General features: G+C 44.8%; 1 protein-coding gene across 2 annotated transcripts in view; it reads right to left on the minus strand.

Moving 5' to 3' along the window:
* ETS1 (ETS proto-oncogene 1, transcription factor) overlaps positions 1-17984 on the minus strand; it is a 121184-nt gene that overhangs the window by 19281 nt on the left and 83919 nt on the right. For both annotated transcript variants that reach the window (XR_010026027.1, XM_063138826.1), the window contains 5 exons: positions 17244-17363; positions 16265-16465; positions 11712-11789; positions 7955-8203; positions 4590-4850 (listed from right to left, as the gene is read on the minus strand). Coding sequence is in view for 1 of the 2 variants with exons in the window: in XM_063138826.1 (XP_062994896.1) it covers positions 4590-4850; positions 7955-8203; positions 11712-11789; positions 16265-16465; positions 17244-17363 (909 nt within the window). In the remaining variant the exon portion in view is untranslated. The remainder of the gene's footprint in view (positions 1-4589; positions 4851-7954; positions 8204-11711; positions 11790-16264; positions 16466-17243; positions 17364-17984) is intronic.

Here is a 17984-nt window from a genome sequence, read left to right on the forward strand (position 1 = left end):
TGGGTTGCCTTCAGGGATCCATCAGGCCCCATCACTGCAGGCTTTTGGGAAAGTCCCAAGGACTTACTTGTTTACAAAGACCTTCCCCTGATTAGGTTTCACTGGACTGTTCTGAATTGTAGTTACAATTGTGTTGTAGCTTTTTAAAACTGACTAGGGCAGATGTTTTATGCTGGTGTTTCTTGTTTCTATGAATGTTTGATGTTGGGTTATTGTATTGTTTCTTATGGTGTACATTTTATTGTTGTAAGCTGCTTTGGAAGGGCTCCTATTATTATTATTTATTTATTTATTTATTTATTTATATAGCACCATCAATGTACATGGTGCTGTACAGAGTAAAACAGTAAATCGCAAGACCCTGCCGCATAGGCTTACAATCTAATAAAATCATAGTAAAGCAATAAGGAGGGGAAGAGAATGCAAACAGGTACAGGGTAGGGTAAACAGGCACTGGGTAGGGTAAAACTAACAGTGTAAAGTCAGAACAAAATCAAGTTTTAAAAGCTTTAGGAAAAAGAAAAGTTTTTAGCTGAGCTTTAAAAGCTGAGGTTGAACTTGTGGATCTCAGATGTTCTGGAAGAGCGTTCCAGGCGTAAGGGGCAGCAGAGGAAAATGGACGAAGCCGAGCAAGGGAAGTAGAGACCCTTGGGCGGGCGAGAAACACACTGCCACAAGATGTAGTGATGGCCACCAATCTGGATGGCTTTAAAAGGAGGTTGGATAAGTTTCTGGAGGCAAAGGCTATCAATGGCTACTAGCACTGATGGTTGTGTGCTATCTCCAGTATTTGAGGAAGTGAGCCTGTGTGCACCAGTTGCTGGGGAGCATGGGTGGGAGGGTGCTGTTGTGCCATGTCCTGCTTGTTCATCCCTGGCCGATGGCTGGTTGGCCACTGTGTGAGCAGAGTGCTGGACTAGATGGACCCTTGGTCTGATCCAGCAGGGCTCTTCTTATGTTCTTTGCTCCCAAGAAAAAAAAATGGTCCAACATACAGCCCTAGTGGCTGGCTGCTTGGTGCAGCTGTCCACCTGCAGCAGGGTTTTGCTATTTTATTGTTTTACTCTGTACAGCACCATGTACACTGATGGTGCTATATAAATAAATTAATAATAATAATAATAATAATAATAATAATAATAATAATAATAATAATAATAATGCCGTGTAGGCAGGGTTCAGAGGGATACAGCACTGGCAAGTATTACTTTTTAATTAGCAGGGACACTGCTGTCATCTGCCACTTCCCTTGGAATTCTCTGTTCCCTCTGAGTTTAGCTGCAGCCCTCACAGTAGCTGGTGTGTGTGTGTTTGTGTGTGTGTAAATGGATTTTCCAGGAATACTATATTGGGATGTGTTGTAATGTAAAGTATTGTGGGGGAGGGTTGGTCTTGCATGGGCAATTAAGACTCACTAGCTTTACCAATTACCTGCTTTACAAATAATTTGTAAAGTTGTTACAGTGGTTTTAAATGTCTGTGCATTTTGCATGTTTTTGTGGTTTTTAATTTTTTGTATATTGTTTTTAAGTGTTTTTATCTTATGTGAACTGTCCAGAGAGCTTCGGATATGAAGCAGTATACAAATGCAATAAAATAAATAAATTTGATATAAATCAACAATGCTGCCTGCAATTTTGTACTCTCCTTGGGGGCGAGGCTCTGGGGACAGTCATGAGGAGCATCTGTACTTCAAAACGTACCACTGGCCACAAGTTCTTGGTTTCAGCCACCACCGCCCCCTCTCAGCAACTCCTGACAATATATACCAAGCAAGGATAGATCGTTTTCAACAGTAGGCGGTTGTGAACTTACATCCTGCCCAATTGTGGAGTCTGAAATGGCTCATTGCATTTCAAGGATTTCTCTCCATGGGCTCCTACCACCCCACTCCCACCAACCCACAATCTCAATCTCACCACCCCACTTTCTGATCCTCACCCACTCTTATTGCCTCTGCAAATCACAAGCGCTCTTCCTAGTTCAAAGCTAAAGCAGCTAACCACTTCCTTGTGCATAGAGCTCCTAAATGTATCTCCCACCCACCCGCCACACCCATAAAATCACCAGCCCCATGAGAAGTTATGCAAGTGTGGGGTGGGGGGAGGAAGAGAATTGCATTCCATTGTCAAAAATGCAGTTCTCTCCTGGCATCCCACTGACTCCGTTAGGCTATGGCTGCTACCAATGCAGAAAAATGGATGAAAGCTGGTTGTTGTATTCTTTGCTCAAAGGTGGGCATCATGTGTCCTTTGGGCCCATTGAAAAAGCCAGTGATAAGAGCGATGGGGGAGCAAAAAAAGGGGGTGCTGGAGAGAGAGAGATGCCCCCACTCACTGCTGGCATGTGACCCCCAACAGTTTAGCCCCTAAAGGAACCTGGCCCTCAGCAGCAAGGGGAAAAAATACCCAGATAATGGAGGCTGGTAGTAGTGAATCTGTTCCAGCTTTCTGTCAGAACTCTAAAGAAGCTGCCAAATCCTCCACTGTCCCCAGCCTTCCTTTAACTCATTGGGCCTGGATAAGAAATGTTCTTTCTGAAAGTCAATGTGATAAAGGTGAGAGCAAGTCTTGTGCACTCAAATCACATACAAATCCAGATGTGTACATATCTGGACACATCCTGGAATACACACTATCAATTTTAAATCAAAGTTGGAAATAACTAGAATAAATTTGATCTATTTCAAGTCTGAAATGGTTGTAAATTGGCAGTTTCAAGCTTCCCCAAACTGGTGCCCTCCAGCTGTTCTGGAACACAACATCCGTTATCCTTGACATTGACCATTGGCTATGGGAGCTGTTCCCTCCAGATGTTTTGGACTACCAGGTTGGGAAAGGCTGACATAGAGCACATCATTCAAGTAGGGCTGTACTACATTTATTGGTATATTTCTGACCCTGTTATCCTGTCCCTGGGGGGAAAGGGAAGATGGATTGTGGGGGTCAAAGTGATCCTGAATATAAATAAACACCAATGTGAGCAGCTAGGGACAACAATCTTCTACAGCTGTGTTTTGCTGTTTCTTGCTTCACCACTGCCGTACTTTACAAGAAAGCTCTCACAGCTTTTGAAACACGTCAAGCTGAATACGGGAAGTGGCCCAAAATGAGCTCTGGGTGGGTTTAGCCCAGGTCCACCCAGTCAAAGTCTGATGTTCTGCCCCAAAACTGTTTCCCCCCACCTCAAATAGCATATTAAGGTACTTGCCTGGCCAAAGGATTTAATGTTCAAGCATCTATCTATCTCAATGAAAGATGAGATCTCAATGAAAGGTCAGGGAAAGTTTGTGTGTGTGTGTGTGTGTGTGTGTGTGTGTGTGTGTGTGTTAATCAACAACACCATTAACCAAGAGATGGATAAAAGGTTTCTTATCCCATCTTCAGAGGGTGAATTTTGAATGCCTCAAGCTTTTGACACTTCATGGATGCTTGCAAATTATTAGATTTTATTTTTAGCTGAAACAAAAGAAGGTGCTTTCATGCACCTCATTCAAATTCAGATGCGTGCTTATCTGGACACATACTGGAATCTACAGTTTAACTTCAAGCCAAAGACTGAAATAACTAGAAGAAAGGCTATCAGATCTATTTCAAACCTGAAATGGTTTTAATTTAGTGGTTTGAAGCTCTGGGTCCACAGGTTTCATCACTTTCATGTGCTATTCAGTTCTGTGCACACTTCCATAAATACATGCACTCCCACCACAAAACCTACAGCTTAATCCACTATATTAATGAACTTAAAGGCATAAGCCAAGAAGGCCTGAGTTCAATTCTCATTTGATCCTTCTCGAATTCACTAGGTAGCCTAAAGTAAACCATTACAGCAAACCTTCAAGCCTAGGGATGATCAAACAAGCCATGAATGAGATCTCTCGGATTCTCTAGACATTGTTTTGCTTAACATCTCATGCCCGGTGTCCACTTTTGTGACTGCTGCTCATTGTGTGCAAATTGAGCAGTGATTGAACCAGGTATTGGCATAAGTTTCCCCAAATTTGTGCAACTTTCCTCCATAGGCTAAATTGGGGGCTGATTCAGCCCATGGAGGAAATGTGCACAAATTATGAAATTTTCACAAATCCAATTGAGAACCGCGAACAAGATGAATGCAAGCACATATTCAACAACTTATGAATATTTTAAGCAGATATTCGTTCAAGCTCACATTCAGGGCTTTGAACCAGGCATGTTCACATGCTCTGTGAGCAAAAATGAAATTTCCATACTCAAGCCCTCCCATCTGCAAGAAGGCGAGAATAATGGCGGTCTACCTTACAGGACTGTTTGTAAGTATTATGTGTGTATGGCCTTAATGCTTTATATGTGTATGTTCAGTGTTTTAGAATTTTAAATTTTGTATACTCGTTTTTATCTTAATTTTAGAATTTCTGTGAACCGCCCAGAGAGCCCTGGCTATGGGGGCAGTATATAAGTGTAATAAATAAATAAAATATAACTAAATAAATATAGTGCTCAACAGAAACACAAACGTAACGTTTGAATAATGACCATGACAAATGTTATATTCATAGATTCAAAATTAACTGTACTTTGAATGCCAGATTTTTCCTCCCAGCGCCTTACCTGTGTAGCCAGCCAGGGCAGCAGCAGGAATGACAGGTTTGTCCTTGTTCACATCAGCCCGGTCTCGAACATAGTCCTTGAAGGTGCCTTTGGGCTTGTGGTTGGGCAGGGCAACTGGGTAGTCCTCGGAGTCAAAGCTGTCGTAAGAAGGGACACGTTGGAGACTCTGGAAGGATGACTGACTGCTCCAGGACTGTGTCAGCCGGTCACAGCTGTCGTAGCTTTCTATGCTCTCAAAGGAATCCTGTCCTCCAAGTTTACCTGTGGGAGGAGAAGAAAATGAAGTTCATGACCAATGATGGTGGAGATGCTCCAGCAGAGATTAAAGAAATTTCCAGATTAAGGAAGCTCCTGAATGGGGATCGAGGAAGCAGCTCTAGTTAACCCGTCCCTTCATGCAGATGATGGAAACTTCATGCAGATTAGGAAAACAGCCATCAGGAAATGGAACCACCGTTTTTGTACATTCAGTCACCTGCTGCTTTTGCAGCAGCATCAGGCTGGATGGCTCCCCCCTGGATGTCCACACAGCAGATGCAGGGCAAGTTCAGCCAGAAGAAGCAACTTGCGTGTTTCAAAGGTTTGCAAAAACTCATCCAACAAGCAGCTCTTTCACTCCACGGCAGTAAAACATCTAAAATCATCTGCCTGCGGTGGCTGCCTCGCTCTGCCTAATGGTAGGGTAGGCCCTGATTGGCCACTGTTTGATACAGAATTATTAGCCTGCCACAGCTTGGTCTGATCCTTCAAAGCATCTTTAATGGAATTCCTCCTGTTGCTATGGAAACGTCCTGGCAAATTTACCTTCCCCTTGGCTATGACTCACACTCCTGTCCTGGTTGCACATTGCAGCTCCCAACCGGGAAACCCAGGAAGTTTCCATATGGATGGGTCTCATGAACCATGTCAAGAAAAACAACTGTGCAGGATCAGTGATGCAGAATGCACGTCATACTGCCAGCTTCCAGGTCAAACTATTAAGTCATGTCCCTCTGATGCCTGCACATGTGAGTGCAAATAATGTCAGTTAAGCTTTCAAAATGATTGGCAGTAGAACCTTTAGCTCCTGAGGAAGACAAGGTTCATAGGCCCTGACCTGGGTCCACTCCCAACTCCTCTGACTTCAGGAAGAATTGTATTCCAACTTCTTTCTTACTTTCCTTCTTTCATGGCCACTCCTGTCACTGTTCCTGGGTTCCACTTACCACCCTCTAGCATGACCAAGAAACGGAACCTGGGGCAAAGCCATACAATTGGAGAGACAGTGGCCAGATCCAGAGGGGGGCAGACTTAGTTCTTTATTGCTTGCATTGAATCCTGGGAGTGGGGGGGATTAACAGTCTGGGATACCATTATCAGGTTAACTCTTGGTACTGATGCCCAGGCACTGATGCCAAGGATTATTCCTTTTGCATCCAGTGCTCCAGGCCCTCAGGGGAGGGATCACAGCTCAGTGTTGGAGTACATGCTTTGTATGCAGAAGAGACAAGGCTCATTCTTCAGCACCCCCACTTAACAAGAGCAAGTAGCAGGGAACCTGATAGTCCTTTTCCTATGACCCCTGGAGAGTTGCTGGTAGTCAGTGTGTAGAACACAGGTATAGGCAACCTGGGCTAGATCTATAGTAGAGGTTTTTTTTTTACCAGTATTGAAGTGCACTGATAACTGTTGAGGCACATGTAGTTCTAGCCCTGGTGCCCACCAGATATTTCGGACTGCAATGCCCATAATCCCTGAGCATTGACCATGCTTGATGGAGACAATGGAACTTGTAGTCCAAGACTTCAGGAGGGCAGCAGGTGTAGACAATCCTTACCCTAAATGGAAAAGAAACCTGACTTGGTATAAAGCACATTCCTTTATCCCTATCACAAGGATGGGCATTTTGCTATTAAACAGTAAACTCCACAAAACTGGACAGACAGGCACAACCGCCATTATACCTGGTGGCTTTCAAACTCAGGCTTGTTTTGCCGACCATGCTGCACTGGATTGTTTTAACTGAATGCACAGAGCCTTCCATTACAGGGTGCAGATGGCCTAAGTCATCCTTCTCCAGTTACTGGGAGTTGCAGTCCAACACACCTGGAGGAACCAGATTGGGGAAGGTTGACCTAAGCTTTCCTTCTTCCTCATAATCATGGCATGATGCCCCATACTTAGCAAGCATCAGGGTCCATTGTTCTTGCCTTTCTAGTGATCCTCAGAAGCGAAATGTGCCAGCTAGGGCAGCTTCATCCAGATTTATGGCTTTTATACCAGCTGAAGAACTGAGTTCCAATTTAAGTGCAGAGGTTCAAAAGGATTTTTTAAAAAAGAAAGAAAGACACTGCACTCTCTGACATGCCTCACTCTAGCGATTGCTCAACAATTTCTTCTTTACTGACAACCCTTAAGAATGCAACAGGATCATTCAAGTTCATTAATTTCCAGAGCCGGGCTGAAAACAGCTGCTGGGATTGTGTAAGACCTCCTAGAGAAATTTCCATCAGGGGAGATACTGGCAGCTAAGACCTAGATAGCAAATCTCGAGAGCAGAGGGAGGGATTTGAACTGGCACATGTGCCCACATATTTGTTATGTTCTAATTGAACGGTGCTCTCTAGCTCTCTCCACCACCCCCCTCAAGAATTCAGGTAAGGGTGAGATCACCTGCTCGAGGCAGCGACTAAGAAGGCTAGAAGGCTGAGTTGGAGGTGTCATGCTTTTCATGACGATGCACCTTTGGAAAGCTTAAAGGGAGGGCCCATAGCTCAGCACCAGAGCAGAACTTTTGCATTACCTTTAACACACAGCAAGCAGCTACATCAGTGCTTTCTCCAACTGAAAAATAAGCATGGGGGACCCAATCCAGATCAGGACCCTAGTGTGGAGCTAGACAGAGTTTAAACCTTTATCCCCCACTGCAATCCCAATCTGAATCAGGGCCACCATACCTGCAAATTGTGCAGAGAGAATCTGCAGTCATCAGACTGCAAAGCTTACATTGTCTGCAGTGCCTTGTTTGCTGCTATCCTGCTGCTCCAATAGACTCCCCCAATCTGGGTCCTTCAAGACATTTTTGATTTCAACACCCATCAGCCCCAGCCAACATGGCCAATGGTCAGGGAAGATGGGAGCTGTAGCCTAAACCATCTGGAGGGATCCAGGTTGAAAGAAGGCTAGCCTATAACCTCTGTACACTCGTGACCTAGTATACTACATTAGCAACGACCGCTACATCAGAGTGTGTTGCTAGTGCAGAGTGCAACCACATGGTCCAAAAGTTGCAGGCAGAGCAGCTTGGAAGCAGCCATGGGACTGCAGCAACCACACCTGAGGTCTGCATGGGAGACCCAGAGGTGTGAAGTGTTATTAAACATTACCTCGGCTAGCGCGCCCCATGCACATGTTATCTGGCGTTACAACTTCCTGTTTGATTGTGAAGTAGTCTGTCTGCAAGGATTCCATCTGCACCGGGTCGCGGAGGATGACAGATGGATACTCATTCTCATACTTGAGGGACAGGAGCTCCTCGGAGCTGATTGGATGGAGGGTCTGGTAGGACTCTGTAATAAAACTGGGCTCAGAAAATTCTGACGGAGGAACGCACTGAGCATGCTCAATGCCATAACCTGCAATCAGAAAAAAATGGCATGAGCGATGGTACTGACCGAAAAAGGACTGAAATGGTGAAAAGCAGAAGGCTGCTCTGGTGATGTATTCAGAAACACAGGTGCAAGAGTCAACACTACCTCATCTCAGGAACAGTAGTTACAACTAGAAGGCAAAAGACTTGTGGCTAGCTCCAAACCAAGGTAGTCTCAAGATAGTATGTACAACAACAGCCAGAGTTGTGGCTAGCCTACACCCAGGTAGTGTCGTGTCCATATACTTTTATGGTGGTGGTGGGGAAATGATTCAAACTTGAAAGATCTAGCCTCAGTCCCTGGAATCTTGCCTGTCTAGAAGAATCCCCTTTTCAATCTTTTTTGTTCTATATTGGCTTGGGAAAAGTATTTAATAATGATCTTTTCTTTTTCATCCTTAACAGTAAATCCCTTGAGATAAATGGTTCAAGCTGCTACAGTTCACCAATTAACCAGTTAGATTCATCGATTCAAAAGCACCCTTTGATTGATTACAAATGTGCCCTTAATTAAACAGTAGGGATGTGCTCCGCTCCGATTAGGAGCGTAGAAGCAGTAGCGGATTGGCCTGCTCCGCCTTACCCAGAGGCGGAGTAGGAGCGGACCGCGGACCCCCTAGAAGCAAGGCGAAGAGAAGCGCCCATTTTTCGGAGCTCCGAGTTCAGGCGGAGCGCTCCGGTCGCCATCTTGAAAACATTTCGCCATAGGATTGCATTGCGGCAAATAATCGCGCATAACTACGTTGTTTTTGAAGCTATCATTCTGAAAATTCTTGTGCACAGAGAGTCGTGGATGGGGGTCATTTTGAGACCACTCTCAACTTTCTGCGTTGTCTGGGTCGCGGGCTATATTTTTGTGAAAATCGGGTCAACCGCGCGGCTCAAACTGCGTTTTCGGCTTTTCGCCCATAGGATTGCATTGAGGGAAAGAATCGGGGATAACTGGGGGGGGGTTTAAGCTATCGTTCTGAAAATTCTTGTGCACAGAGAGTCGTGGATGGGGGTCATTTTGAGACCACTCTCAACTTTCTGCATCGTACGGGTCGCGGGCTAGAAGTTTTAAAAAAATCGGCGGGAAAAATACCTTTTTCAAAGGGCTGAGGGGCAGAGTCAGCTCCCGGTCATGATGATCCCAAAGTTGGAGGAGGGCATAGGCAAAACAGGTAACTTGGGATTCTGGGAAACTTCTCTTTCTTCATCTGAACGGGCTTTTCCCCGTGTTTTTTAACACAGTAGCCCCACCAAATGCACAAACACAACCTGAAATCATATACTAAGCCAAGAATAAGAGATAGAAACACAGCACTGCTCCCCACCCTAACCTTGGGGAACAACTGAATCGATGTGGTGCAAGGGGATGAGCTCCCCTAGGGCATCTCATCGTGGACGTGCCCCCACTCTCTCCTGCACTGGAAGGCCATTAGAGCCTTCCAAAGAGAGTAAAACGGTGGAGCAATGCCTATCATGAGTTGAAGTGAATGGTCACTTTTCAGTGGTGGAGCAATGCCTGTTCTGAGTCGAAGTGAGCGTTTTACTTCTTCTCAGAGCTGTGGCTGTCAGTGTCTTGAACTGGCAGCTACTTCCCCCTCCCCCAGGCACGTCCCCCTATTGCTGGTAAAAGACAGATATAGCCTTTTAAAAAAAGTTCTTCTTGTTGTTTATTGAGCAACACTGCTGCTTTTAATTCCACCCCTCCTTTGTTTATTGATTGATTTATTCCATTTTATATGCATTACTGGCTTATCCTTGGCTCACTTCCTTATGCCCCCAGAAATGCCAGCTGCATGCCTGCCTGCCTTCCCTCCCTCCTCCCCTGCCCACCTTGCAGGGATGTTGTGTGTGGGGTGCCCGATTTTCAAAAATTCGCCAAAAATCAGGGGATGATGGGATTGCTTTGAAACTTGGCATGCGTGTGTATATCCCCATGAAGTGTCATGGTGCCAAACATGAGGTTTCTAACTTGAACAGAAAAAAAGTTGTATAATTTTTTAGCTTTCAATGCAAGCCTATGGGGGGGGGAAACGGAGCTCCGGATCCGGATCCGGAGCTCCGGGCGGAGCGGAGCGGAAGTGGGCGGAGCGGCCCGATCCGGAAAATGGCGGATCTGCAAGTGAAGCGGAGCGGGGGGTCTGTGCACACCCCTATTAAACAGGCAACACTTTAAAAGGAAAAAAAGGTAATTATTTTTATAACAAGCACTTATGCAAATTGAACATGGCAGCCACCATTTTTGAAGAGATACCTCCCCTTTTCTCTTTTATAGGAGGGAATGTTTCTTCTAACATGAGTGCCTGCTGCAACACATGCATGCTTCAACTAAGCGTGGGATTGTGGATCCATTCTGGGTTTTGGCCAGAGCAGAATGGATTCACAGTGCCACTGAAATTGGAGCCACTAGCCTCTACTGGTGATAACTTTATCATTATTATTGTTCCTTTTGACTTAAGAGTAATCAGAGAGTTCCATGGCTTATGACTACTTCTATATCACAGATCAGGTAGCCCTTTACCAACTGAAATGGGCTTGTTAACTTATTCATTTTATTTGTGAAGCTTCTGTACCACTTAATATAATAAAGTCCCTAAGCTGTTCACATAGCAATACTAAAATCTCATTTTAAGCTCTTGAAACTCCTCCTCAATGTTTTTTTTCCTCCTAACATTATGGTAAGACATACTCATGTGTCAGGATATATATGAAGCTGTATCGTAGAAACCAGTCCAGCGGTAGGCAACCTGTTATGCTCCTGTTGTTTTGGACAACTCTGGGGCTTATGGGATTTGTAGTCCAAAACATTTGAAGGGCATCAGGTAGACTCATGACACTTGAGTATGTGTTCCCATACATCACAAATAAAACAAACAAATCAGGTGAGACAACTTGCCGAGTATTAGGACAGCACTGTCGACTCTGGCTGCATTTGCATGAATCATAACTATTGCTCGCCAATCAATCAGGGTTTGTAAGCCAAGGACAAACCCTGGTTTACAATGCTGGTTTGTAAAGGTAGCAACAAGCTAGTATCCTGGGTTTTGGATGACATCCTGAGCAAACCATGCCTGCTTTGTTTAGCTGTTGGTGCTAGCAGGAGGAGCCAAGGGGCAGTGAATGGACTGCCTGCACCAGCGCGTACGTAGTTCATTCACATTAAGCCAGGATTCACCAGAATCTTGGCTGACTGTTCCACATGAACAAAACCTCTGTCTGGTAGCAGCTCTTCTGGGTGTCAGGCAGAAAAGGTTCTTTCTCATATATGCATGTAAAGCACATGTTCTTTCACTGAACTATGTTTCCTCCCCTAATTTTAGCTCCAGGTCTCTGTAGTCCCAAGTTCACATTCCAACATGCGTCCCCCAAGGGACAGACCACGTGGCTCTTTTGCTTCCAATATTCTGCGTACGAGCTGGAACAATTTATTTCCCTCCAACTGTCTGGCAGCGAAATCTGCTTCTTGGTCTATAAGGAACGAGGTGGGGGAGAGGAATTAGACTTACTAATAAAGTAGTCTGATGCATAACGGGATTCTGGGTAACCGGTGCTCATTCCATTCGCTGGATATGGCTTTAACTCTTCTGCACAGAGAAAGAGAGAGAGAGAGAGAGAGAGAGAGAGAGAGAGAGATGAAAGGGGATATACCAATTAGGTGGTAGCAATAATGGTTATTATTATTATTTCCTGTAACATTTTCCATAGTACAGTGCTTTACAGTTTTCCTGATTTATCCTCAGAACAACCTGGTAAGGTAGGTTAAGGTGAGATATCATCACTTATGGAATGCTGTCACTGTGGCCGGGTTCACACATCACACTTATCCATGGTGGGTGGCAAGCTATGCTGGGTAGGTGGTTATGCAAATAACCTACTGTGCACCCATCATGGTCTAATCGAGCCTTCCCAGCCTGCTGCCCCCAGAAGTGTTGGAGTGCAGCTGCCATTATCATTCCCATCTTCTGTGCCCTTTCCCTTCCCAGCAGGGAGTGATGGGGGTTGAAGTCCAACACGTCGGGAGGGAACCAGACTGGGGAAGGGTGTTCTAGTCCCATTGATAAAAGATCGTAAAGTCTGTCATAGTGAGCATCGAGATCAGCTTGATCAAATGGGTCAAGGCAGACTGGGTCATGCTCGGACAGCTCTCCTACACACCATAGCAGTCGCTTTTATTAACTGGCCTCCAGCTCTGCCAGCTATTTCAAAATCTTTCAGCCAGGGCTGACTCACCTACCACAGGGTATATAACAGGGACAAAAGTGGCAGTAGGCAGGAGGGACGTCTTCATCTTCATCTATTTGGGCATAGTCAAACTTTGTTTCCCACCCCCTAAAATAAACCCCATTTCCCAACAGTCAGCACTGCCCTCTGTTTGACTGCAAGCCCAGTGGAAAGTTGACCACTGCAACCTGGTCTCCACCCTTCCCTGTGGTCATCCACACTGTGCCTTGGCAGACATCACGAGGAGGGGGGAGGGCACAGAGGCGCTGGCTTCTCAGTTCACACAAGACTTGGCTTTGTTTGGACATACTTTTTTTTCCCCCTTCTGCAGTCCCCAGGAGGGGAGGCCAAAATTAGGTCCTTTTGAATGAATGTGCATTATCTCTGGCGAGCTTCTGTCTGGCCTCAGCAGAAATAAACAAGAGTTGCCGCCGTTCTGTTGTTCTGCTTGCCGGATGCAATTGCCCAATACGTGAGGTAATGCAGGACAGAAAGGCTGCAGGAGAAGGAAGAGGGCCTTCCTTTAAAGTTCGGAAGCATCGTCTTCATGCAAAAATGACCTTGGCTTTAGACAATCCCACTGAGCCAACAGTTAGGGCAGGTCCTCACAAACCATGGCCTGCAAAGAACCCAGCCTGCTAGTCATGTATGCCAGCAAGCCAGGTCCTTGACAACCACCCACCCCTCTGCTTGGCAGTCCTAGGCAGGCAGCAAAGGCAGGTGGTTTATCAAGCCTCTGGGGGCCACCATGCATAGCTAGTAGTCTGCTTTCAGCTTGGCAGGTCCACCTGTCCATCTTTACCCAGGGTGGGTCTTATTTCCCAGAACTTATCCTTGGTAATTACTCTGTTTCTTTTCCATTTTCCCCTCTTGAGAGAATAAGTACTTAAATTTGTTAGGCTGAGCACCAGGGATTGTTATTATTCAGGGTTCAAGGAGCATCCAAGAAACTGCACGTTAAGCTTTCTGATGCAGCTTGTCCCCAACTCACGCCCATGAAAACGCCCATGCACACAAACACGCGTGTAGTGTGCACTACACGCAAGCATGTAGTGCACAGCCTGGTGTTTCCATGCTGTTGAGGTGAATTTTGAACTGAGGGTAAACATCACAGGACTCTTCCATTCCTCCAACCTACACCATGTTCTCATATCTTTAATTTAAAGAATGAACACTTTCTTGGCTTTTAAAACTGTGCAAAAAGTTCTACTGCAGAGTATTGAAAATAAATAAATCACATCCTCAGTTTTAGGAAGGAGGTTCCAAATATACATGTTGCATGTGATCATAGAAACATAGGAAGTGATACAGGAGCATAAATCGTAGGAACACAGGAAGGCGCCTTAAACAGTCAAACCATTGATCCATCTATACCAGGCTTTTCCAAACAATGGGCCATGGTGGTTAAGCATTTTGAGCAAAACATTATGGCTTGGAGTGTCATGTGAACCATTCCTAACTATGGTGGCTACATAACCATCGTTTAAACATGCTCACTAACCATTTGTTGCCAAAGGCTTAGCAGCCTAACCAGGACTTAGTGTGTTGTCTGAACAGGCCCACTGTGTCCTTCAGATGTGTTGGACTTCAGGTCCCATGATCCCCATCAACATACCATTCTGGCAGGAGAATAATGGGAGTTGTTCACGACGTACATTACAACCACCATTGAAAGCTACCTCCCCTGTTGGAAGTGATTTCCCACATTGGTTGTGAATGGATATCACAGTTGGACCCATGGCATCTAATGTCAAGGTGTTCATGAAAACTCAAGTCTCAGTGCTCTGTATATAACTTTTCTTTCTGTTGCTACAAACTTGTACTACAATTAATGAAGATATATATATATATACCGGAAATATAGAATACTACCTAAGATAGGCTGCAGAACCCACAACCCAACATGTTTACCTTCAGAAAGCCACAGGAGGGTAAAATACTCTACATTTCTCAGTGGGTTTCATAGAAGAGGCAAAACTCCCCCAATCCACTCCTACCTCGCAAAACAGTATAATACACACCTGTCTATGCCTATTACAGAAGCTTCCAAAACGCTTTGCAAACTTCTTTGTGGGCACACTGTTTACAATTGGTTTCACTTTGTTTGTCTTATTGTTCAGGCATGCGTGTGGCTCTGCCTCTCATAGCTAATCCAGCATAATCCAGGAATAGCTTTCCCATCACCTTTGGTAAAAGGAGATTTTAATATTGCAGTATCACACGCCATGAACTGCACAGGTTTGCAGCAAAGAACACTCATATCTAAATCCAAGACTTTGCATGCATGCACTCCATTTGAGTCTTTACAGCCAGAGGTTGCAACGTGAAACTTCACATTTAATTGCCAATTAATTGGATGCCAATGACCTGTACACATTTTCAGGAAACCCGCAGATTAAAGCCAGTGCATTAAGACATTTCTGGGAAATGCCATAGCTCAGTGGTAGAGCACATGCTTTGCATGCAGAAGGCCCCAGGTTCAATCCTTGGCATCTTTAGTTAGGACTAGGAAAGAATCTTGCCAGAAAACCAGGACAGCTGCTGCCAGTCAGTGTTGACAATTCAAAGTCAGATGGACCAGTGGTCTTCTTCTGGAGTCTCCACAAGGTGCCCGTGGGTGACAAGGTGCCCACGGACACCTCACTTGGCACCTACTAGACTTTCTACCTCTCCTGACTACTATTTTTAAAGATTTTTTAATTATTATTTTTTTTTAAAAAAAAATGGGAGTTTGGAATGCTGCAAATTGAAGTGCTGTCCTCTTGTGCCGTCTTTGTTTGAGTTCATAAGAGTGTTTTTCTGTTTTAAGGCTCTGCCATGTACTTAGATTACTTAGTTTACTTTTCTGTCTTGCCTTCTGAGGAATTAGTGTTTGGTGCCCAGCCTGCCCACCATGGCAACCATGCTACGAAAGGGCAAGCCCCGCCCTCGCGGCAGCGATTCTGTGCCAGTGCCCACAAAATACACTTTCAAAATTCCAAATTTGCCCACCTACCCAAAATGTTTGGGGAATTCCATGTACAATATAAGCCAGGTTCCTATGTATCAAGCGTAGACCTTTTATAGTACTGCTGGTTCTGTTTCCATCAACCTCTACACTAAACTCAGTCTCTGGCCTTGGACTGAAAAGCTGCAGAGGAGCTCTTACAAATGGCTGTGCACAGTGACACTGAGAGAGAGCCATCTTCCCCAACCTGGTGCCCTCCAGATTTGGATTTCAACTCCCATCAGTCCCAGCCAGCATGGCCAATGGAAAGGAATGCTGGGAGTTGTAGTCCAGAGCATCTGGAAGATACCAGGCTGGGGAAGGCTAAGGTTGAGAGTGGAGGAGAAACGCACTCAGCGATTAAGCACATGCTTTGATTACGCACAAGACAATACTCATCTTGTTATAAGGCATCTTCTTGTGTTCCAAAATACTAGTAAGACCTCATTAAAAAGGAAAGGGTGAGTTGCTCCCTGAGCCCTTCCAGTGTGTCTTGATTAGGACCATTCCAAAACAGTTCAATAGGGTTGTACCCTATCCCAGTTGACTGTCAATGCTAGAAGTCAACTGAACAAAGCTGTATTTTCTATGCTCCCCGTACTCCCCAGGGAACAATTTTAAAGAATCATGTTTGCCAATGGGGCTCTTTTCTCTATGTTTCATTTGAGCTGAGAACAGAACTGAACACTGCCAGGCAAAACCAAAGTGGTGTAGAGGTCACAGCATTGGGTTTGGGTGTGGAAAATCCAGAAAAATATAGTATAGCATAGTTTTCCACCACGCTCCCGAGAAATGTGTTCCAGGTGTTTCTTTGGAATTGTCTTGTTTTGCAGTTGTACCATCACAAATTACCTTTCTGCAGGATCTCCAGATGTTCCCAAAGAATATCTCCTACAAAGTCTGGTGCCAGTTCAAGGAAGCAGTCCTTTCCTAGAGCACACAAGGCAGCTCCATTCATACAGAACTTCTGGAAGTCCACGCCCTTCAGACTGAACTCATTCACAGCCCACATCACCCAGTCTCGTACATGGGTCTCTGTCCATTGCTGAGGATCTGCACCAAGAAACCAAACAGAATAGAGTAATTTAAAAGCAGTCATTAGATATGTGTGTGCCATCTTGTCTTGCTACAACAACTCATTGGGACAGGCTGGATCAAAGGTGATAAAGTCCTATGTTAAACAAAACTTTGGGGTCTTAGAACTTTCTCATCTGTAATTCATGCACTCTTATAATGGGATAAAGGCCCCTTCAAATAGAACTAAAGATGACAAAAACACACAATGTATATTCCATCTTGTATGGTACTAACACAAGTCACCCTTCCCCAATCTGGTGTCCTCCGGACATGTTGAGATTGCAACTCTAATAATCCCCCAGCCACTTCTGGAGGACCCAAGGTTGAGAAAGTTGGCATAAGGAGTTCATGAACTACAATGTCATAAAGAGATAGCAGCTACTTTATCTTGTGCTACAGGGTTTCTCAAAGGACTCCCAGATAAATCTGAGGAAGTTGTTGTGTGTGTTTTCCTTGTAAGCACATTTAATTGATTTACTACTCAGTTGATGTATTAAAACTCGTATAATTGTTGATTTCTTTAATCGGTTCACAGTTCTACCTATTGACATCATGTACACCATTTTTGCAGCCCGAAAGGAAAACGAAGTACATGTTACTCTTGAGCAGCCACAACAAAAATACTGCATGTGAAGTTGCTGCAGGGAGATTTTGAAATGGCTCTGGACCCGCTTGGCACAAAACCAAGAAAGGGTATTAGAACATGTCAATTTGTAGCTATTGTGAACACTTATTTGAATTGCACCAACCATACCTTTGGGAATTCCCAGTCGTTGCTGTTCTTTTGTGAAGCCGCTGAATGTGGCTTTTAACGCCTGTGACATCATTTCTTTGCTGCTTGGAGTTAACAAAGGCACATCCGCACATTCCATATCTGGGAGAGAAAGATGGGAGACAGGCGGGTGAAATAGACAAAGTTGACGCAGACAGAGAAAAAATTGCAGAGATGCTGATCCAAGGGTGGTGGCAGGAATGGTGATGGTCCCAGTCCAGATGCCAACTCTTGAAAGACTTATGACGGACATCTACTTGAGGACCAAAAAGCTTTCTTACACGGCTGCAATGCTAGTGAATGTAGAGATTTACATTTGCTACAGATTTAAATGAATTAGCAAATACAAATGAGAAACGAGAAGTGCAAGGTTGTCTGTATAACAAAGGTGGCCAGTGTAGATGACGGTTGAATGAGAAGGCTTCAAGGTGCTGCTCTTACCTTGTGGTTGCCTGAGTCTGTAAAGCAGGGGTGTTAAACCCCTTTCAGCCTGAAGGCCAAACTCCATTTGGAGAAGCTCTCAGGGGCCACATTCCAGTGATGGGCAGGGCAAAGGGGATGGGGCCAACATGCCCAAGATATTAGCATATTTTAGCTTAAAGCTCTTACTACCAATAACTAAGCCTTCACACAGGAACGTCAACCCTTAAGAATAGGGGAGAAACTGCATAAAAGCTGGGAGAACATTGAATGTTCCGTGGTTAGGAAAAGCGGGTGGAACCA

The sequence above is a fragment of the Elgaria multicarinata genome, chromosome 12 (assembly GCF_023053635.1).
Source record: "Elgaria multicarinata webbii isolate HBS135686 ecotype San Diego chromosome 12, rElgMul1.1.pri, whole genome shotgun sequence".
NCBI classification, from domain to species: Eukaryota; Metazoa; Chordata; class Lepidosauria; order Squamata; family Anguidae; genus Elgaria; species Elgaria multicarinata.